At 42.1% G+C, this 22049-nt stretch overlaps 2 protein-coding genes across 7 annotated transcripts; both read right to left on the bottom strand.

Moving 5' to 3' along the window:
- Positions 1-2263: 2263 nt before the first annotated feature.
- Positions 2264-3855, bottom strand: LOC130386684 (transcription factor Adf-1-like). Of its 2 annotated transcripts, XM_056595707.1 has the most exons (3): positions 3460-3855; positions 2956-3215; positions 2264-2783 (listed from the first exon to the last, which is right to left on the bottom strand). In XM_056595707.1, the coding sequence occupies exons 1-3, from the start codon at positions 3590-3592 to the stop codon at positions 2430-2432; spliced, it is 747 nt and encodes a 248-aa protein (XP_056451682.1). In that variant the 5' UTR covers positions 3593-3855; the 3' UTR covers positions 2264-2429. The 2 variants fall into 2 exon arrangements, 1 of the variants encoding a protein (XP_056451682.1); XR_008896159.1 differs by lacking the exon at positions 2956-3215.
- A 6355-nt stretch (positions 3856-10210) lies between these two features.
- On the bottom strand, positions 10211-17034 carry LOC130386681 (uncharacterized). Of its 5 annotated transcripts, none has more exons than XM_056595703.1 (5): positions 14487-17034; positions 12684-12919; positions 11509-12585; positions 11230-11398; positions 10211-10711 (listed from the first exon to the last, which is right to left on the bottom strand). In XM_056595703.1, the coding sequence occupies exons 2-5, from the start codon at positions 12892-12894 to the stop codon at positions 10579-10581; spliced, it is 1590 nt and encodes a 529-aa protein (XP_056451678.1). In that variant the 5' UTR covers positions 12895-12919; positions 14487-17034; the 3' UTR covers positions 10211-10578. The 5 variants fall into 4 exon arrangements, 4 of the variants coding, with proteins under 4 accessions (XP_056451678.1, XP_056451676.1, XP_056451677.1 ...); XM_056595701.1 differs by having other exon boundaries at positions 12684-14619; positions 16174-17034; XM_056595702.1 differs by having other exon boundaries at positions 16174-17034.
- Positions 17035-22049: the final 5015 nt, after the last annotated feature.

The following is a 22049-nucleotide window of genomic DNA, read 5'->3' as shown; positions in this document are numbered from 1 at the left end:
TTCTCGGTCAAGACGGCACCAAATTAGAATTTTATTTTATTATTCGACTACATATAGGACCCAATTTCAATACATATTCATGTCTGCACCGGTGAAATGCTCCTTTAAGGTGCGAACACACCAAGCGCGTACCTCGCGTACCATGTAAGCGCGTAACGCAGCTAAAATGTTGCTTGACCATTTTGTGTCAAAAATGGTCAGATACGCGCGTACGCATACGCGCGTAGATGAGACCGCCTAACCCCCCCCCCCCCCCCCCCAGCCTGTGGCTGCGCTGGATTTAGGAGTCCGAGGAAGGAAACCCAAACACCGCTGTGTTTGGGTGGATGATAGAGCTTGGATCGGGTTAGATTAAATAATCTCGGATATAAATAACAATAATCGGGTTAAATAACTTCACATGGTGTGTCTGGTGTGTTTCCAGCATTCGTAGTGTTGATCAGCAGAGAAATAGTCCGCCAAGACGTTGAGGTTGCTTAGCAATCAGAGACTATGTCCATGCAAGTGAACGGAGCGTTCACTCTTCGTCATAACAATCAAACCAAACATCCTTCACATTCACCGAGCGAACATTATGAAAGTAAAATGCACATTTCTCACTAGAAATGTTTCCATAAACGCATTTAATGGCGTAACTGTTACTATTTCCACCCAGAATAAAGAAAGTTGCCGGCCGTGGCTGCCATGGACATGGCTGCGCTGGAGTCCGAGGTAGGAAACCCAAACGCCGCCGTGTTTGGGTGATAGAGTTTAGATCGGATTAGATTAAATAATCTCGGATATAAATAACAATAATCTGGTTAAACAACTTCACATGGTGTGTCTGGTGTGTTTCCAGCATTCGTAGTGTTGATCAGCAGATATATAGTCCGCCAAGACGTTGAGGTTGCTTAGTAACCAGAGACTCTGTCCATGCAAGTGAACGGAGCGTTCACTCTTCGTCATAACTATCAAACCAAACATCCTTCACATTCACCGAGCGAACATTATGAAAGTAAAATGCACATTTCTCGCTAAAAATGTTTCCATAAAAGCATTTAATGGCGTAACTATGTTACTATTTCCACACAGAATAAAGAAAGATGTCGGCCGTATGCTTCTGTCCAAGCTCACTACTCTCTGCCAGTGACGTCGGGTCAAGCTCAACGCTGATTGGCTATTGCGGCGCGTATGAGCGTAAAAAGTTAAATTTTTTGAACTCCTCGCGTACGCAGGAGTTCATACGCCCCTAACGCGAGTAAAATGTTGCTTATACGCATGTAAGGGCCCGTGTCCACCAAAAGCCTTTTTAAAAGACGGAGCGCTCCGTGAACTGCTTTCAACGCGTTTGTGCGCGCCGCTCAAAAAAAGACGCACGAAGCGTTTTTCGTTTACGTCATTAAATACGCGTCATCGCTTGTATCCATAGATTCACAGCTTCTATCTGTTGGCTCCATCATATGGCATCTGACACCTGAACGTCCTCTCTGGTTACTCCTACAATTTGCGAAATGAATCGAAGATTAATAGCGCTTCTTGCCGTGGCAGCGGAGGTTGCGGACGATCCCCCTGCGCCTGTCGTGGTTGCCCGGAGGAGAGTGTGGGTCCACAGTATTAATCGTGGTAGGGGGCAGTACGGGGAATACCACTGGCTGTGTCAAGAGCTCCGCCTGGACGAGGATCGCTTCAAGGTCTATTTCAGACTCAACCGGCAGCAGTTTGAAGGAGTGTTAACATTTATTGGGCCGACCATCGCCAAGAAGAACACCAATTATAGGGAGAGCAACCCAACGGCTTTGCATTTGTCTGAGGTGATTTGTCTGAGGGTCGGCAGCAACAACGCTTCCAGGGAAGCGGTCGCAATGAGGGAGACCTTCAACCGCTATTTTTCATCTCTGCCTGGTCGAGTGACTTGGCAGGATGGAATTTAGTTTATAATTTTTGTCTATATTTAAATCAAAAAAGGCGAAAAACCAAAACTAATAATACAATTTCTTAAATCAATCCAACATTCATGTTGCATGCTGGATTACTTCTGAAGACAAAAACACACCTTTAACACCTTCATCATCATCAGAGCATTCATTATCCTACTACTACCCAATGTAATGAAAACAAAACAACATTGTCTTAGCATTTAAATGTTTAATTAACTGATTCATTGGAAAATTATTCCAAGATATTATGTACACATTTGAAACATTTCTTATAGCTTGTACTAAATCTAAATAGAAAATTATTCCAAGATATTATGTACACATTTGAAACATTTCTTATAGCTTGTACTAAATCTAAATAGAAAATGATTCCAAGATATTATGTACACATTTGAAACATTTCTTATAGCTTGTACTAAATCTAACTAGAAACTGATTACAAATTTTATTTACACATTTAAAAAAATGTTAAATCTTAAAACTAAATCTAAATAGAAAATGATTACAAATTAATTACTCTCCAAACTCCACATCATAAAGGACCTGCTGCATCCTCATGCGCGCCTGGGCCCTTTTTTGGTTCGACAGCCTCCTCAATGATGGGACGAGGCTGAGCATAAAATGCTCATCCTTGTCCACAGCCATTGTATTCTCCTTTTCTTTCTGGATGGAGGACAGGATTGATTTCTGGAACGCAGACAGCGGCTGCTCCAGCTGTCTCCTGCGTGGTGGTGGAGGTACAGGACGCAGCGGTGTGACCAGAGTCACCGTAGAGGTAGTGGGAGGAGATGGAGGAGAGGTGTCCACAGCGGACTCTGATAGGCTGGGAGAGGGAGGAGATATCTCCTCTTCACTTTGAGCCACCACCTGTGAAAGAAAGCATACATTTGTTTGTTTAAAATGTGCAAATTAAAATGGTGAATACTTATAAATATCTCTGCATCTGGCTTCACCCAACAAAAACCTTAAGAACACTAGTATGTTAGGGTATGTTTTTAGCATATGTTTTAGGCTACTATAGCTTTTGTTATAGGCCTACCTCTCGTTGGGGAGACATACTGGGCGCTAGCAGGGCCAAGATCTCCGGTGCTATTTCCTGCCGGCTATAATCTCCCTGCTCCATATTACTAGAAGATACCCTCTCCTTCACATGGAGCTCCAGGAAGCCCATGATCGCCATATACTTCCACCTCTTGAAAGAGGTGGCACCGGCCCCACTTTTCTTCCTGTCCCTCTCTGCCTTCCTCTCCCTCAAATATTTATCCCGCAAGTACTTCCATTTCTTGCGGGACACTTCAGCTGTTGATACAAGATTATGTCTCTACAATTAGCAATTCACACAACCTACAAGGTTAATATCAAGCCTACCTATCAGTAACGTTAATACGAACTGCCAAGTTAACGTTAATACTAACTGCCAAGTAAACGTTAATACTAACTGCCAAGTACGGGTGGCAGTTTGTACCTAACGGCTAATAGTTAAATGCGATAATATCATTATTAAACATGATAATAATATAAATAATTAATAAATAATTCTCACCTGTAACGCCCAGCATAGATGAAATGTCTCGCCAGGCCTGGTTGCGTTTTGTTAGGTCGTGGTAGGCCTTCAACGTGAGGTCGTACAGGACCGGACACTCGCTCACAGCTGTTATCAAGCTTTCGTCCGACATGTTTCAGTTTGTTTCAGTTTGAGTTCGGTTTATACTTTTAGCCTTGCCTCATCCTCGATTTTGATTGGTCGTTCAAAAAAAGCGCCGATGACGTGAAGCGCTTTTCTTCAAAAGTTCAACTTTTTTCAACGGGGGCGCGCGTCTAAAAGCGCGAGGCGCGTGGAGCGTTTAAACGCTCCGGCCGGCTTTTTAAAAGGCGCGCTGCTTGCGCGTCCTGCCATAGAGAATGCATTGCAGACCGGCGCTCCGTCTTTTAAAAACGCTTTTGGTGGACACAGGCCCTAACGCGTGTACGCGTCTCATACGCGCGTAAACCAATGGTTCCCTATGGAAAAATTGCCGATTTTATACGCGTGGTACGCGGGTAACGCTTTTGGTGTGTCCGCACCTTTAAAAGGGACAGCGATCCCTGAACCACCAAGATAGTAAACGACATGCCTAACACAATTGAAAGAACAACACATCACAAAATACTGTAGGTGAATTATGTTACACTCACTACAACCCATTAAATACGGTATGATTTCTAAATGTCATGGCAACGTCCGCTCACGACACTGGACTTGCGATCGAGGCATCGACGCGGACGTTCATTCACATAGCCAAAAACAAGAGAATAGATGGCTAGATAAAATAAACATCAAGACATACAATTCTAAAAAGAACAGATGAAGCAGCTACCCTTTTTTCCTTCGCGGTTTGCCTACAGAGCAGCGCACCTGCATTTAATATATCCGTGTATTGTCACAATTTCTCAGTATCAAAGGTGAAAGTAGAAACGGGTGGCCAAAAGCTGTCGTATTGTTAGTTATCACAGACAATTTTAAGTAGAAATGGGTGGCCAAAAGCTGTCATTTGTTAGTTATCACAGACAATTTTCAACAATGAATGATCTGTACGGAGCTCCATAAGGGACATTAGGGAGAATCTTAGTTTGGAAGTCATGCTTAGTGACACGACAAATAGCCTACTTCCAATTGAAAATACAATATTTAGAAAATAGGCCTACGTGTCCCTGATCACGTTTCAATAGATTAAATAACGTGACAGTGTCACGTATTTTCGTGAGACAATACCCGTACTTCCATGAGTATACTTAAAGGAAGTATACTAAGTATACTATCCGCTGTTCCAAATCGAGTACTCCGTGGTGCACTAGCCGGAAATTACGATCACGTTTGCCGCCGTGGCTCCTCCCCCGCAATAAACATCCCGCTTTGAACGGTGAGCTCTTTACGCCTAGCAGCTATAAAAACTATAAAAAATACAAAATGACTCTATTAATGCAGACTATGTGGGAAATGCGCCAACTTTGGCCCAGCCTGGCTCCGCCTCTTTCGCTACGTAGCTAAGATGGCTGCCGTTGAGTACGGGGAGTGTCCTTCGATCCACACTTCACGATTAGCCCGTTTTGAGTACGGCATCCGGGTCCTTGAAGTATACTTATTTTCGCCGGATCTTAATTGGAACGTACTGCGTACTCAAATTTTGGCTAGTAAGTACGGACAGTACGGGTATTGGAACACGGCACTGTACTTACGTGACACAAACCAGCACCGCAAACGTTCTCTCCTGCTTGAGATGACGTCTTTCTTTATAGGTTCATGGGTCTGATTCGCCGATTTCCCATGCTGATATCCCCGAAGATTCTCGGGCATCTTCGACAATTTGGCTATAGATTGTCTCATTACACGCTAAATAATATAATTATAGCCTAATTATATATATATAGCCTATACATATATATATATACATATAGCATTTGTGGTTTTGGCATAAACATAACTAGGGTGCACTGTACTATCTGCGCACACCCTTTCTGAAGCCTCTCTCTCGCTCTCTCTCTCTCTCTCTGTCCCTCCCTCTCTCTCTTTCTCTCTCTCTCGTACCATTTTGTGGAGCACGTTCATTGTCTGACAACACTCCCATTCAGAAAGCATTGGTTTACATTTCGTTCTGTGTAGCACGCAAAAAGTCGGACTATCGTACTCTGGAACACGCTTCAATAGATTAACGTTCGTGCGCATGAGCACGCAATCGCGTGATACCGGGTTGTGCTAACACATGAACCCACCGATGTCACCCGTCGCTTAGCAACCGGACACGCTGGGGTTGATAAGTTACCGGACTACTGTATCTACTACGGAGTGATAATAACAAAGACGTGAATCAGGCAATAAATCCAATTTCCTTGACAGCGGTAAAGTTCGGTGTGCATTAAAGTACAGACGGAGTGGACCAATTGCGAACTACTGCAGCTGCTCCAAGTTAAACCCCAAACTAATCGGAATAAGTATTTATAGCGGACTACACCACCTATTCTATTCCGCATAGAATTCTATTCCGAACCGATTGAGGCGTATATATATGATACTTTTCTATTCCGATTGAGCTGTTCTTCCACATCTATGCGAATCAGATGTGTTCGCATGTAAACGCGGAGTTACATGCACACTCACTGACGGCTGATTCGCCCGCTCCTCCTGTCCACGCGCAATGCTTGAGGTAAAAAAAAAAAAATATATATATATATATATATTTGGCACAGAGAAGACGGTCTGCGACATTTGCAGTTTACCAAAGGTTAGTATGACATACTGTGGTCTAACACACCTGCCCAATTTTGTTAACTCAGAAAAGGTAATATTAGCTTTATGAACTCAACGTTATTGATATTGAACATCCCGCACCCGTCATCATAGACAACGTCGTTGGTAACGCAACGAACACTGCGATTAAGATGAAATGCGGTTATAGTTTAGATAGGCCTATACGGTGCCCATATCAAAAAGAATAGAAAACATTTATCACATTCTATTCTTAATATTATTTTATTCTGACTCTGAATGTTTGTTGCTTTAATCCAGATGAGTATTGAAAAGTTTTTTCTGCACCAAAAAAGGCCTCGTCCAGACGAGACGGAGCAGCTTGAGGAGGTAGTTAGCTTAGTCTGAAATTAAGTTGAAAAGTCAAATGGCTGTGGCTAGTAAATGTTTATTAAATATATAATACATTTATTTTGAATGTTCCTAGGCATCAAACAGTGCTGAACAACCCAGTGCTTCTCAGGGGCCGGGCTGTTCAGGAGAGATACTGATTAATATAGGCCAGGAGGACAGCAGACAAAATGTTGCTGAAACAACAGGTGAGGTGGAAACAGATTAGTGCAGATTTTAACTTTAAAAAAATAAGAGTAGGGAAGTAATTTCGATCCTTCTGTTCCTGGTAGAGAAAATGTGCTGATCTGTTCATTGTAGGTCATCCAACCCTACATTACTGGCCTGGAGACAGAACTGAAAAGGAGGTTCCAGAAGCTGGGCATCCTAGGAGCCTTCTATGTCCTTAGACCTCAGTCGGCTGCCCTCCCTGACAATATGTGCATTGCATTCATTATTTTAGTTAGTTGCCTTGTTGTACCTAGTAGTATATTGTTACTATTTATTTTATTTTCCTAAAGAAGTTAAATATTGGTTCAGGCAGGTCTTGAGTTTATTTGTACTTGAAATAAAAACCTCCAGCTTTAGTTGTCTGTAGCAATTCATTCCTTGAATGTCACAGAATCAAAAGTTCAGGTAAAAACTAAACTTGTGCGCTAACGCCGTGCCGCCGTGCTGCGCCGCCCGCCCCCCCCGTACACCACACATTGGTCCTTGGTCTGTTGGAAACACTGAATATGGTTGTCAAATGCAAGCAGGGATGCCCTGTGATTGAAATCACATGATTTCACGATTTTGGTTACAAAGATAGGGGAGGGGATACCGTCAAACCGGCACAGTGTGAAGTCCCGAAAAGGTCAGTGACATAGGTTTTAGAGAAAATTAATTCTAAGGTTATAAATTTGTAATAAACAAAAACAAAATCATATTTGATATCAGATTATGTTCATGATATAATTATACTGCAAATTAGGCAAAAATATTATGAAAATGTGTTTAATGTTTTTTTTTTTCTATCAATCTTTAGCTGTCCCACATTTGGAAAGGTGTTTCCGAATGTGGGACAGCATGATTTGCCTAATCTGGGACAGTCATGTTAATTGTGAAAATAAGCATTTAAATTTGTAATGTGTATTTAATTCAGGGTTTCTTAGTACAATAGGATCAAAACACAGTCTTGATGGGCCAGTTAATCTAGTTTAGTGAACTAGCTATGTTAAAGCACTAGCTTTTAGTCACACTAAAATCAAGCTAGCTAGACTAGCTAGCCAGGACAAAGGCTTTTAGTCACTCACACACACGCATAATTAATTTATATATATATATAGGAATGTATTGTAGTAATTGGTATCACAAAGCATGGGTATGTATATTTGACATGAATATTCATAAGCAGATACATTTAAATTAAGGTGATATTGTTTTTTTTTATTCCTAATAATGACTGTCCCAGATTAGGGCACACACTGTCCCAGATTAGAGCAAACGCATTTTCTTGAGCAATTTTGCACATGGAGCACTAATATATGTGAAATTTCTTCTCTGAGTATGAATCTGAATATTTTTTTCTATTTTCAGTAGCCAACATCTTGGGGATTTCAGAATGGTATCCGGTGTGGGTCAAATGTAGTGGCTTAGTTTGTTAATATCGCACATAAGTTGAAATTGCAAAAAGTGTCCCACATTAGGGCAACTCACCCTAGGTTATATGTGACTCAGCCGGTAGTTCACTTTGAAATACCAGTGAGTCAGGAGTGAGTAAGTGTTTAGTTAGCATTGTGCTAGTAGTCATATAGCTTTGAAATACCAGTGAGTCGGGAGTGAGTTAGTGTTGAGTTAGCATTGAGTCTCGCTCAAGGACCACTCAGTGTTTAACATCGCCCGGGGGAGGGGGAAGGGTAGAGGGGGTAGGGAAACCCAAGGATGCAAACCAGCAACCCTGTGAAGGTCATCCCGGGGGAGAACTCATTAGCTAACAAGATTCAAGTTTCTAAACGACCCCCCCTCATCCCACCCCCCTCGACCCTCGTTTGAAAATCCTGATGAGTCGTCGATTTTCCATCCTTTTTTTTTCACTTCCTGCCGCAATAAAAAGAAAAAAAACTGAAGAAGGAGAAGAAGAAGAAAAGAGCTATGCGCTAGGGTAATTAGCCACAGAAACCTCCACTCTTACACCCCGGAGACGAAACGCATACATTAATTGTTTTAAATGTGCTGAGAACGATCTTTAGTAAATTGCAATGTGGCAAAAAAAAATGAAAAAAGGAACCAAGGTTGTAATTGTGCGATCAAGGTGGGAGGTTTTGTGTTGCGACTAAGGGTGCCTTTTAGGGCCAAACACAGGCATTAGCACTACAGATGCTAGGCGCGCTTGATCTCAGTCACGTGGGGGAGATTAGCAGAGGGTTTGTTTATTTGTTCTGGCTCTCGCTCTCTCTCGCTCTATCATGTTCTCGGGCTATCTCTTGTTCTCGCTCGCTCTATCTCGCTCTCTCGCTTTCACTCTCTTTCGTTCTCTTTCGTTCTCTCGCTCTCTCTCTCGCTCTCTCTCTCTTAGCTTTCTCTTAGATTAAGCAGGGAGTTAGCAATGCTAGCAGTAAGTTAGCTGTGATTTAGCATGGAGTTAGCAATGTGCTAGTGTGGTAGAAATTAACCTTACATTTTATGTTAAACTATGATTATTATTAGGCCTACATATCATATAGATACTTTAATAGTGGAAAATACACTGTAAAAAAAAAATCGTATTTTTTACAGGGAATCGCTGGCAGCTGTGGTTACCAGAGAATTCCTGTAAAAAATACAGCAGCACAGTAGATAACTTAACCAACGGAATATGTAAATTGATTTACAGTGAAATAAATCACGGCTGAATCACATTAAAAAACTGTTTATTCTACAAAAATGTTTTGTTAATTTTGCATTACAGTGTTGTATATAGAAAGAATATTTCCTGTATTTTTTACATCCAATAATTGCTTATGCATAAATAAATGGTCAATTTAACAGGGAAATATCATACAAAAAAACAAATTTAAACTGGTAGAACAGCAGTAAAACTTTGTATTTTAAATGGTGCTGTTCTGTATATTATACATAAAATCTATTTATAATATGCTGTATTTTTATGTTTTAATAATCAAGTTATAATGTAAAATTTACTTATACACCTGTAAAATTATTACCAATACTCCTACTGCAAAACATGCAAAAATTAAATTTTGAAAAAAGACAAGAGAGGAAAATATCCCTTTTGGGAAATTTATTTACCAGCCATCGGCAATAAACAATTGGATGATTTTTTTTTTCCAACATATACAAAATGGAAACAAGCAGGTGTCAGATAAAAATGACATAGTGCACCTGTACATATTGCAAGACTTTAAAACAAAAATGACATATTTTGCCTTAACAATAATAAAAATTGTGGATTTAACAAAGCGAAACCTAACAGTACCTCTTCTCAAACAAACAGAGTCCACATTTAGGCTTAAATCCCTCTAAAACGTGGCCTAATGTGCCGAAAATGATCAGTGCCTTATAGCACTGGAAGTGTCCCGACTAACACACTGGGAGTGTGTGTGTGTGTGTGTGTGTGTGTGTGTGTGTGTGTGTGTGTGTGTGTGTGTGTGTGTGTGTGTGTGTGTGTGTGTGTGTGTGTGTGTGTGTATGTGTATATTAACTTGAGATAGCTACATAATATATTTATGTTTCGGAATCGTCCCCATACAATATGCACCCTGCTGTATAGGATGTCACCACGTCCGTGCCCGTGGGACATAGAACACATCGGGGGAAAACCACCTGTAAGGAAACAAACCTAAACAAGCCATCTAGAAACACAGCAGTAAGACAGTTCTTCACCGTAAAAAACAACAACCTGGAACATAACTACAAAGCAATAACACTATGAAAAAAGCATGTGGCGGACCCTCTACCAGGAAAAGTTAGTGTGCCTTAATTACCATAATACACATTTTGGATTAACAAAGCGAAAACTAAAAGTACCTCTTCTCAAACAAACAGTCAGAGTCCACATAGAGTCCATATTTAGGCTTGACGCCACTCGTGATCGGAGAGATCCTGTATCAGGGTGAGGACTCGAGGGTTCAGGTTGAGACGACGCTTGTTGTTCTTACTCTCTACTTTGGTTCCTTTTTCTGGGTTTATCGAGAAGAAACACCTGTAAAAAAAAAAGCATATTAAAGCATATTAAGCATTTTAATTGATCATTTAAAAAAAGAAGTACAAGAAGAACCAAGACCAAGACTCAGGCCACACCTATAGAGCCAAGGCCGAGGCAGACCCAGTTAGTTAAAGTCTGGATTAAAAAGGAGAATGCGTGCCGTTTTTAACCCATAGCCCTGTTACCGAGTGCCGTCAGTAGGAAAAAATATCGAGAACATTTGGCACAATATTGACAGAGTATCAGAACGGCAGCTAAAGCAAACCTATGGGGGCAAGCAAACCAAAAGTAAATCTTAATGGAGCTTGGCCCAATAGGTTTGCTTTAGCTGTCGTTCTGATACTCGGTAAATATTGAGCCAAATGTTCACGTTATTTTTCCTACTGCAGCACTTGTAGCCTCAAATCAACAGGGCTATTGATTACAAATGGCCGGCATTCTCCTTTAAGACGGGAACCTCTGAGCCAGACTCCAGGTCCCACGGTCTGAGAAATTAGTAAGCCATGATTACTCACCTTTGAAGGAACTCCAGAGTTGAAGCCAGCTCAGATGGATAATGGATGTTGAAAATGTAGTAGCTCCCGAACATGAGGCACAATGCAGAAATGAAGGAGGAGATGTTTGTGTTGACGAGGTTCCGATCCAGACTCAGCATGTACCTTGTTGAGGAATAGCAGGACTGTCCTATGAACAAATTATTTAACAGGTTTTATTAACAAGCACTGCACTCACATGACAACATTTATAATTTATAAACAGTGTAATTAAAAAAAAGAGATATGAAACAGAATTACCACAGACAATGACAGTGGGTGTCAGAGGCACTTGTTCCAGTTGGACTTCTTCTGCCAGACATGTATCTTCTACATGGAAGAACATGGACTCCTCATTCTCATCAAAGTAGCTGAGCAGAAGCAGGAGCATCTCTTTCACGTCATCTGAACAGCCACTCTGCTGTCCCCGCATTCTCTGAAGCCTTGCATAAGCCTGAAGAAACTTGCTCTTGCTGACACAAACTGTGGCCATGTAGTCGAGAAGCCTTTTTCCCTTCAAATCCAAATTTTGTGTGAATGTCTCTTTGAGGTTAATCCCAGTCAGTTCCTTGAAGTGAACTGACATGCCGAGTTCATCAAAGCAAAACGGCCACTCCTCTCTAAGGCTTTTGATACTTTTTCCCAGGTTGACATGTTGTCTCTGTGTGTAAAAAGTGGACTTCATTAAACATTTTACCTCCTCTGGATTGGCATCAGAGTGTTGGAACATCACCTTGAGTTTTTCCATCTTTTGCTGCTGGCTCTCTGGAGTTTCTTCACGGGGCAGAAATTCTACATTCCATTTAATGCATCCATACGTGTCCTGCATTGCTGCTCTCTCTTCCAATGGGATCTCGTCTGTGTCGACTGAGTCATCAGTCTGATGTTTTCTTTTTCTTATTTTGGGTGTTGATGTGCGCCTCGCATTTTCAATTCTATTTTGCAACTGTTTGACAAGGGAAAGGTAGCCTGCTCCAACAATATCGCCCTCTATTACATCTTGCAGAGAATGTGGATATTTTGCGACCATTTTTTTTGCAACGTCGGTTGAATGCTTTTTGCCTATATGAGGGCATTTTTCCATCATCTCAGTCACAACAATCCGGACCATTTGCCTCCTCCGTTTTGGGCCTGGCCTTTTTCCCCTCTCAAGATAATGCATCACTTCCTCAGGAAACTTACTCCATGGAATTTCAAAGTTGTCGTCCCACTGTTTTTCAAGTACTCGGCTGCTGTTGGAGGTTGACGATGAACTTCCGGGTGAAACTGAGAGATATGACAGCAATTGGGTAGATGAGGCTGCCTCAGATGATGGTGAGCTGTTCTCGGGAGTCTGGTCTGTAAATTACCAAAAAATAATATCATGACACACTGTACAATATTACAAAATGTCTGTTTTTGTTTTTGATTAGTTGTGGTGTTGTGGTTTTACTTACATTTCCGTTTCCAAGCAGAAAGAAGCTTTCTGGCTTGTACAGGTCTTAACGCTGTCATCAAATCAGCCTCCGTTATGAAGCGTAGATCATCAGCCATCTCCACACCAAGGGACTGCAAGTGCTCTTCCAGGATGGTTTTGATTACTGCTGGAAGTTCTGGTAGGAATTCAGTGATGGCGACATCTAGGAAGGTTCGCTCTGCGTCACACATATTTGCACTGAAGAACAAATGCCACCTTCAAACAGAACAGAAAAGATTATATACAGTTTATACACTTAAAGGTGAAGTAAGCTATTTATTGATGCTAATATAAGTGTTAAACCGCTCTTTATTAATACAGTGATCATTTAAATAGTGTGCACGTTTCATAAAGCCGATCTCTCAGTCACTCCCTCTGCATGTAATCGCCAAATCAACTTTTCGGGGATCCCAATGCCTGTATTGATGGTTTTTATTATGTTTTTATCACACTTATGGATCTGAAATTATGCTAGATAACTCGCTGCTTGAAGACCGCAGTGCATTAATGTGGTGACGTAGGGACGAGGGAGGGGACTGCTAACTGCAGTCAGTGACAGGAAGTTAGCTAAACTGACTATTCTGCTTAGTGAACCTTTAACAGAGCAAGGACATGCATCAGCCAACACTTATATTAATGTCAAACTATTTACAATGAGAAGTAAGTCCGCTTTAATTGGACTTTATTTTTCCACAATACTGTGTTTTAGTGGAATGACTTGGTATCCATCCAGAATGTAGGATACCAAAGGATAGAAATCGGGCAGGTCATCAATGTTGATACACTGTAACCCAAGACTGTCCTTTGTCACAGAATACAGATGGTATTCTGAGAGGAAGGTGCCTTTGTGGATATCCATCAAAATATACACAGATGTGTCATTTTGAATCAAGATGAGTAGAAGTTCACCAAAGTCCATATACTCATCATTTCTGTACACAAGAAACTGTCCTTTTTTATATGCAGTGCCCTTATACTGAATGTCTGTGGTAACTTTGGTATTGTTTTCTGAAAAGGCTAACTCCCTGACTGCATGTTTGATAGTGTCACTGTAGAGGTTGGGATAAAACGCACAGCTCTCCTTCACTTGCAGTAGTGTACCGCATTCTTGCCCAGCTAAAAGATATGCCTGATACATCTGATGACGCTCTGACAAAGTTTGACAAATGTTTTTGAAATTTTTCAAGTGTCTGGCACATCTTTTGAAATAACTGTGTTTACTTTCAAACCTAAGGGTCCATAACCTCATCAATGGACCAAATTTCAACAACAGTGCTGAATAATGGCGCAAATAGTGGTGCTTGGGTTTTAGTTGAATTTCAGGAAACAACAACTTTCTCATCTCCAAATATTCTTGGATCAAAATGTCAACATATGCTATCTGCGACAAGGAAATTTTCTGAGCACAAATAAGATCTGCAATGTCTTTTAACTGGAGAGCTAACTGCCATACTTCATCCTGATGGTTTTGAACTTTGTCACCAATCAAAACTGGTAGCAATCTCAAAAGGTTCCAGTTTTGAACGGCTTGCCCTGATAACTTTGCTCCGTCAGGTTTGACAGCACATGGCTTTGTGAGCGCTTCAGATCCTTTATACTTAAACTGCTTGATGCGCCTGTTTAAGAGGTTGTATGTGAACCATTTTTTCTTTTTTATAATGTTCTTCAGGTACAGTGCTAGATCATATGACAAGACTCCTTCAAAGAGGTCATGACCTAAACAAGGAGGGAGACCAGGCTGGGAGACGTGAAAAGACTCAAGGGTATTAAAGACAGAGTTTGCCTTTATTCCTCTGACACATTGGATGTCTTCAGCCTGGAGACCCTCCACAGCCGTGGCATACGTCTCTGGGGTGCGTGGAGGACCACAGGCATTCGGATCAGCATGAAACTCAGTTCTTGTGATTTCACAGTATCTGCAAAAATATTGAGAGGTGCTGAAGTTTTCTGTAAACCCACCTACACAATGAGAACCCAAGTTATCCCCAGCAATGCAGTAAAGACCCGCTTTTACTGTTTCCCCATCTACATTTATTCCATCCGTCTCCAAGGATTTCAGATCTGCTAACAACTCTGAGAAAACTTTGGCTATTCCAAAACGCTTAAAGTCATTCTCAACACATAACAAGACCAAAAACATATTATCAGTATTGGAACGCAAATGGATGGGTAAATTTGCTAATGAAAGATAGACTGCAAGCACTTTGTGCGTCTTTTTACCAGAACCCAGGGGATTCACCACTTCAAATGAATCTTGGTACAAAATCAGTTTGAGGCTTTCAGGGTTTTCATTAAAGAACTGGTGGCATTTGAAATTTTGTCCGTCATATAAATCGGTAAAAACCTCTACATCAGGATCACCAAACTGTTGTGCCTGTGTATTCCTCCATAAATCTGACTGTAGAAAGCTCTTCAGAGTTTCTGCAACTGGTATGTAGTATGCGAATTTTTGTGTCATGTTTTCATCAATTCCCAATGCCACTTTTCGGGGTTCCGTGTATTTAAACATTTTTTTGAATGTCTGATTTCTGGTGTATGTTGTTCTTAATTGTCCCTGATGACAGGAAGAGAACAAATCTGACTCTTTAATGCAGTCACAAATTTTAGTGACTGCTTCATCTGATAGACTCATATCATTTTTTAATAAAGAACTTACTTTATTTATTGTGTAGGCTTGACCTAAGTCATGCACATTTTGCATTTCCTCTACAATAGTCTGTATAGTAGAGGCAGGTACAAGCAGCTGTCCTTGCAGTTTAAGATAAAATAGACACATGTTTCTGAGATAAGAATGACTATCAACCTCTGGCATATCACTGGCAGCACTGGCTGTTGGCATAGCATCATGTGTGTTTTCTGAATCATCTGTACTGGCAATGCAATTTGGGGGCTGAGGGCGAGTTTCCCTGTACATGTCATCAATACCATCAGGGGAGCATGCTTTATGCTTCCTACACATGTGAGAAGTAAATGATGACTTTTTTGTAAACATGTGCTTACAACCACTTACTGGACATGACACAGACCTGCCCTCTCCAATATGATCATTTAAGTGAGACACTAGCTCTTTCACTGTGTGAAAATGGCGGGCACATAATGAAACTGCGCATTTTAAATCTGCAACAACAGCTCTAGGAGTGGCTTGCGGTTCAGGTGCATTGTGCACGCGATAAAAATGCCCCTTGAAAGCTGCATAAGTGGTAAATGTTTGACTACAGTTGGCGCCAACACATTTGAAAAGACAACGAGGCTCATTCCTATGCACTCTGCAATGTAGTACATAGCCTCTTAATGTAACCAATATCTTTCTACAAAAGACGCAGGTGATCATTTTTATAGTCATCAATCGATTGGTCTTTAGCCTGCTACATATCAACTGTTGCTAGCGCCTGCTAAATATCAACTGGTGCTAGCTTACACCATGTGCTTTCAGCAAAAAGTAGGAGAAGTAGCCGACATTTTAAGCTTACCTTGCAAACTTTGTTGCAATAGCCACGGATCGATTGAATAGCCACGGATCTTCCAATCGTAGATTTGTCCAAAATAAGTTTTATGAAAGTAGTACAAAGTAGTCCGGTAGTCCGAAGATTTCTGATGCGTTCTCCACTCTGCAGACGCGGCGGCGCTACTACTGGCTCGTTGGTGACGTCAGCTGAAGCCGTGAACGAGGAGCTCGTGCTTCTCCTCCCGCCCTTACGTCATTATCCAATCAGAGACGAGCTGCACACTTTTAAATTCTAAGTTAGGCGGACTCAGTGCTCATTTATCAAGCTTACGAAAAAAAACAGGTGCAGTTCCTCCGTAAATGACCCAATATTCATGGATGTTTTTATCTGGCTCACCAATCTCACTCACCAAATCTCAATATCACCAATATAAAACCTGCATCATGAAGATCAGCACCAGATTGGCTACAAATAGCCATGATAAAAAAAAACATTGGAATTATAATTGTATATTTTTATATATCCTATAAATAGATAGGCAACCTCGAGGTTCACAATGACATTTTTTTCACAGTGAGAATTTTTATTAGGCCTATCTCAATTTGCATAGTTTCATCAAGATCATGTTAAAAGTACAGCATAGACTTGTATATATGATTACATATATGTTTTGTATTTTTAAATCAACTGGCTAAAACTGTAGTTTCTACAATATTTGCATGTCAAATTAACATAATTGTTTTGTTAAGAGTATTACAGTATTTCGCTGTTTTTGTTACCAATATTTGTAGTTTTAACAAATACATTTGATTATAATCACATATTGTTATTGTAAATATAACAAAAACATTTTGTTTAATAGTTTACAAAAGTTCACTGTGATTTAAACGAAAAATATATATTTTTGGGTTTACTATACTCTTCTGTAGGGATTTTACATAGTTTTTATGTACATTTTACAACCATTTTTTACAGTGTAGCTGATCATCTCTGCCCTAGATGTTATGTGCCATGTGGCGCCAGTGAGTGGGTCCAGTCCATTCCCACCTGATGGGCCATGTGGCACCAGTGAGTGGGTCCAGTCTGCCCATCTGATATACTCTCTGAAGACAATGCTTACATTCACACGTGTGCATCATCTCTGTTTCTATAAAGATAATATATGTTCTAAGGTCACATTGGGATCCAAAAGACATGAGAATATGCTGACATCCACACAGTATGACCCAGAAAAACATTCTATGCACATCAATATTTGATGAAAGTCCAACTTTGTATTGTGTGGAGGATTGGGGATATAAGGAGCTGTACGGGTGTCATTCAGTAGTGTGTATTCGCGAATACCATTCGGCTTTGTTGTCTCTCGTTTGCGGGTGGCAATAAACTCTCCATCTATACTTGACCTGGACTCTCAGATTCCTCTTGCCTATAGCTAGTTGAAGTGAATTAGATAAGTCGTTATTAGAAATCCAACCACACTAGCAGTAAGTTAGCTGTGATTTAGCAGGGAGTTAGCATTGTACTTGCTGTAAGTTAGCTCTGATTTAGCAGGGAGTTAGCAATGTGCTAGCAGTAAGCAGTCAGTGTTCCAGCAATAAGTTAGCAAACAGGAAGGAGGGCTCCTCTGTTAGCTGCTCGTGCCGCCGCCGTGGTGTCCCAGCATGCAACTGGGGGGCCGTGATGAATGGTGGGCTCAGAGCCGGCCTTGGTCCTCATGTTTTGGAGGGGGGGGAGGGGGGGGGGGCTTCTGTTCATACATAATGCATCCTAACAATGGGGGAGGGAGGGGGAGGAAGGGGGAGATAGGGGAGGGTAATTACCACAATCAGGGACGGTGCGCATCAATCTCAGGTGAACGGCAGGGGGTAAATGAAGCAGCGAGAGAGAGAGAGGGGGAGAGAGAGAGAGGGGCGGGAGAGGGGGGAGAGGAGAGAGGGACAGAGACAGAAGGGGAGAGAGAGGGGGAGATAGAGAGGGAGAGATGGGAGGAAAGATGGGTGATTTGTGGAGCGTAGAGTAGAGACTGGCAGGGAGTTGGATGAGAGAGAGAGATTGAGAAAGGGAGAGAGAGCAAGAGAGAGAGAGAGAGCAAGAGAGAGAGAGAGAGAGAGAGAGAGAGAGAGAGAGAGAGAGAGAGCAGTTGGGGTGTCGGGCGGTTGTGAGCGCTCCATTTGTTGCGAGGAGAACTCAAGGCGGCATGTCAGAAGAATTGCCACTTGCATAATTAATCACAGTGAGAAAACCCATTTACCTGCTCATCTCTCCATCTATCTTCCATCTCTCTCTCCCTCTCTCACTCTCTCTCTCTATCCCTCTCTCTCTCTCCTAGTACCACACACCCTGTTCATCATCTCTCTTGCGCACACACACACACACACACACACACACACACACACACACACACACACACACACCCCACCCATGATGCACAGCCTTCTCTGTCAGTTTTTTTATTTTCCTTCCTCGACCTAATTTTCTCTTTCAACCTCAAACTTCTTCCCCCTCCTCCTCTCGGTGATGATGATGAAGATGCTCTCTCCCCTCTCCTCAGGAGTGCGGTCGGAGCTCAGGATCTTAGGACCGTATTTGGCGAGGGTACAGAAGGACTAAAACAGATGAATGGGAGAGGGGGTAGGGGGAGGGGGGGAGTGAGAGAGCGAGAGAAAGGGGTGGAGACAGAGACAGGGAGGGGAATTGAAAGGAGGGGGAGGGAGAGAGGGGAGAGAAGAGAGGGAGAGGGGGGGAGAGAAGTAGAGAGAGAGACACAGAGAGGGGAGAGAGATGGAGAGAGTGATGGGAGAGAGAGGAGAAGGAGAGAGAGAGACAGAGAGACTGAGAGAGGGGGAGAGAGGGACAGGGAGGGGGGAGAAAGGTCGAGAGGTGGTGGGGAGTTAGAGGGAGGTGGCAGAGGGGGAGAAAGAGAGGGGAGGGAAGGTGAGTGGGAGGGCAATGGGTGCCATTGCTCAATGGCAATATTCCTGTTAATCCCTTTGACAGCGGAACTGTGATTAAGGTATACATAAATAGTATGGATGTAATTGAATGTAACTTCTACTTATTTTCATGTCTTTTGCCGCGTTTCCACTGCAGGGTGCGGTTCGGTTCTGTTCGCCTCAGTCCAGTAGGGAGGGGGCGGTATAGCCATAGGCGTTGATTACGAGGGGGACGGGGGGGGACATGTCCCCCCCACTATTTGAAATACGAATTTTGTCCCCACCACTTTTAAAAATGTGCAAACAAATTGCGACTGAAAAAATCCCCACATACTCAACCGAAATCGTCGAGTCTAAAATCATGCGATAGGTGCGCACGAAGACATCATTTATTAGATAGGCCTACCTAATAAACCGTTGGAACACACACACACACGGGGACTATTATATATAGAGCTCCGAGAGTCGCAAACGGCAACAATCACTTTCTCCTCCATGCTGCAGTTCACCCCGGACTGCACTGCACTGAGTTTGACGGTTGAACGCTGATTGGCTGTTACGTTACACATGTCACTCAGTGGCCACGCTGTTAAACGCTGATTGGCTGTCATCACGCGAAATTCGTGTCAAAGTTGAAATATTTCAACTCGAGCGAATTTGTCGCGCCACAAATCCTCGTGAACGCGCTCGCCTGTGCACGGCAAAAGTGTGGCGCGACAAATCAAATAAATCCGCCCGATACGCGTATATACGTTCACTTTGTATGGGATCTTGTCGCCCCGTTGCATTTGGTGTGAACGCACTGGAGAAGTTTCAAGACAGACAGCCAAAATTGACATTTTTATTCAGAAAATAGCCGGTCCTTTTGCTTCCTATAAAAAGCATGTTTGTGACACTGGATAACGATATGGATACATCATCTAGCCTGCATGTGGAGGGCCACATAAGGTAAGAAATTGGTTTACGTAAACTTTGCTGCTGGTTCTGTTTGCTCGTGATGACCTGGCCAAAGGTTACCCACGGTCCTAAGCGATTGTGATCTGATTCTGGTTGGTGCTCCAGCTAGTATGCATTGTATATATAGATTGCAGCTAGTAGCAGCTACACACGGTGCGATTGCTATGCCAATATGGTTATAGTTGTTTTGTCTGATTGAGATATGTGACGACTTGGAGCCTGGTAGGCCTATCCTGACATAAATATGTTCTCACATAACCTGTGTGATTATCCTAAACTGTAGGGGATTTTATTTGCGGGCAATTTGCTTATGATGTTGTAACGAGTGAAGTCTACATTGGTCCTTCGCAAGTGTTTACTGGTGGTCAGGATTTGGCAGATGCAATTCTCCTCTGGGCGGTTGTTTTTTTCTACTTTTTTACTGCAGCATAACATATGCTACCAGCAACCTTTGCGCGTCTTCAAAAGGCTGATGCTCAGTACCTTGTTTCATTTCGTACCCCCTTTACAGTCTGGCATTGTTTGTCTGGTAAACTTTGTTGATGTCAAGATAAGTGTTAAATTGCCAACACTGTTCTTTGTCCTGTGTGTTAAATAATAGTAACGCGCCACATTTTTTGGAAGTAACGGTAACGGCAATATAATGATGGGAAGAGTAATTAATTAGATTACTCTTCACTGGAAAAAGTAACGCCGTTGGTAATGCCGTTATTTATAACGCTGTTCCCATCAATGATTATTAGTCAAAATATGCAACAAATCCCGGCTTACTAATAATACATACGTTGGTGGTTGGTGGTTGAATAAACAAACAGCACAAGTGGTAGCGATTGTTTGTTCCTTTATGGCCATCTGTCGGTAACGGCTGTGTGATTTATTTCCAGGAGAACGGTCCTCCCGCTTCCGATCCAATTTCATCAGGAGCGTAGCGCAGAGTTCAAGGCACCACGGGGTGTTATTGTCATTTCTTCTCTGTGTTATTAAAATAACCATATAGAAAATGAAGAGGAGGACGGATCAGCAGATGAAGAAAGAGATTCGACAGCAGGCTCAGATTCAGAAGGAAATAATAGTACTTTACTGCATCTTATTGTATGTCATATCTCCTGGAACTTAGGCCCCGTCCTGACTGAGCCGATTTTTTGGTGAAACCGCATTAGTCTTGTGCTTTTTGGCCCACTGTCCAGACGGATTTGGGGGAACCGGTGCCCGAAATCACACTTTTCTGAAACCATGTCCCACGGGGGTTTCAAAAATATCTGGACCTATGCGGTTTCGTGTTAGGACATGTGTGGATGCCTGAAACGCAAACGATGACGTCATCCTCCCCCCAGCAGCTGGGCGACATCAGAGTTGCGTTGAAATTTTATTTATTTATTTATTCTAATTCTTTTTTTAGCATTAAATACAGCCCCTTGATAAATTGAATTACTAACTGTACATTAAAAAGTATTTCTGCTCAATGTAAAAGGTTGAATCTCCTCGTGTTTACATACAGCGCGCAGGCTGTATGGCGCAGGCTGAATGCACTCCACTTTCTTTTGTGGAGAACCAGCGCCTTGAATATTTACTACAAAGTTTCTACAGCTCGATTGGTTTTCGCATTGAGTCTGTCTTAACGGAGATATTCCTGATAAAAGGAAAACGGAGGGGAAAAGATCATTTTCGCACGTCTGGACGGGGATGGGGGGTATACCACGAACCTCGCTTGAGGTTGACAGAGCCGCAACTCGTAATCAGAGTTAAATGGTACCATGACGATCACTTTAGATTCAATTAGTTGAACCAGGTTTTCCGCTTTTGGTTCAATGCGTGTTCACATAAAAGGGGCTTTTATCGCGTCATTTGACTCACCCTTACACAAAATAAATCGCGCAAGAGCGGTGTATTTTATCGAAGGTGAGCAGTGTATTTCATCCAAGGCGAGCAGTGTATTATTATGAACTCCTACGAGGAATTCAAAGTTCAAATCACAGCCAGGGGGAACACAGTTGCCCATAATATGGCTAG

The sequence above is a fragment of the Gadus chalcogrammus genome, chromosome 7 (assembly GCF_026213295.1).
Source record: "Gadus chalcogrammus isolate NIFS_2021 chromosome 7, NIFS_Gcha_1.0, whole genome shotgun sequence".
Lineage (NCBI taxonomy): Eukaryota > Metazoa > Chordata > Actinopteri > Gadiformes > Gadidae > Gadus > Gadus chalcogrammus.
Note: the sequence above shows the minus strand (reverse complement) of the source record. Positions and strands in the feature narration are given on the sequence as shown.

Bases quoted from the DNA above. Each gene is read 5' to 3' on its own strand.
- LOC130386684 (XM_056595707.1), bottom strand. From the start codon at position 3,592: ATGTCGGACGAAAGCTTGATAACAGCTGTGAGCGAGTGTCCGGTCCTG. The intron at 3,216-3,459 runs GTGAGAATTATT...TTGTATCAACAG, and splicing joins ATCTATGCTGGGCGTTACAG to CTGAAGTGTCCCGCAAGAAA. The intron at 2,784-2,955 runs GTAGGCCTATAA...TTTCTTTCACAG, and splicing joins GTATGTCTCCCCAACGAGAG to GTGGTGGCTCAAAGTGAAGA.
- LOC130386681 (XM_056595700.1), bottom strand. From the start codon at position 12,894: ATGTGTGACGCAGAGCGAACCTTCCTAGATGTCGCCATCACTGAATTC. The intron at 12,586-12,683 runs GTAAGTAAAACC...GGTAATTTACAG, and splicing joins TTCTGCTTGGAAACGGAAAT to ACCAGACTCCCGAGAACAGC. The intron at 10,712-11,229 runs GTGAGTAATCAT...TTTTTTTTACAG, and splicing joins ACTCTGGAGTTCCTTCAAAG to GTGTTTCTTCTCGATAAACC.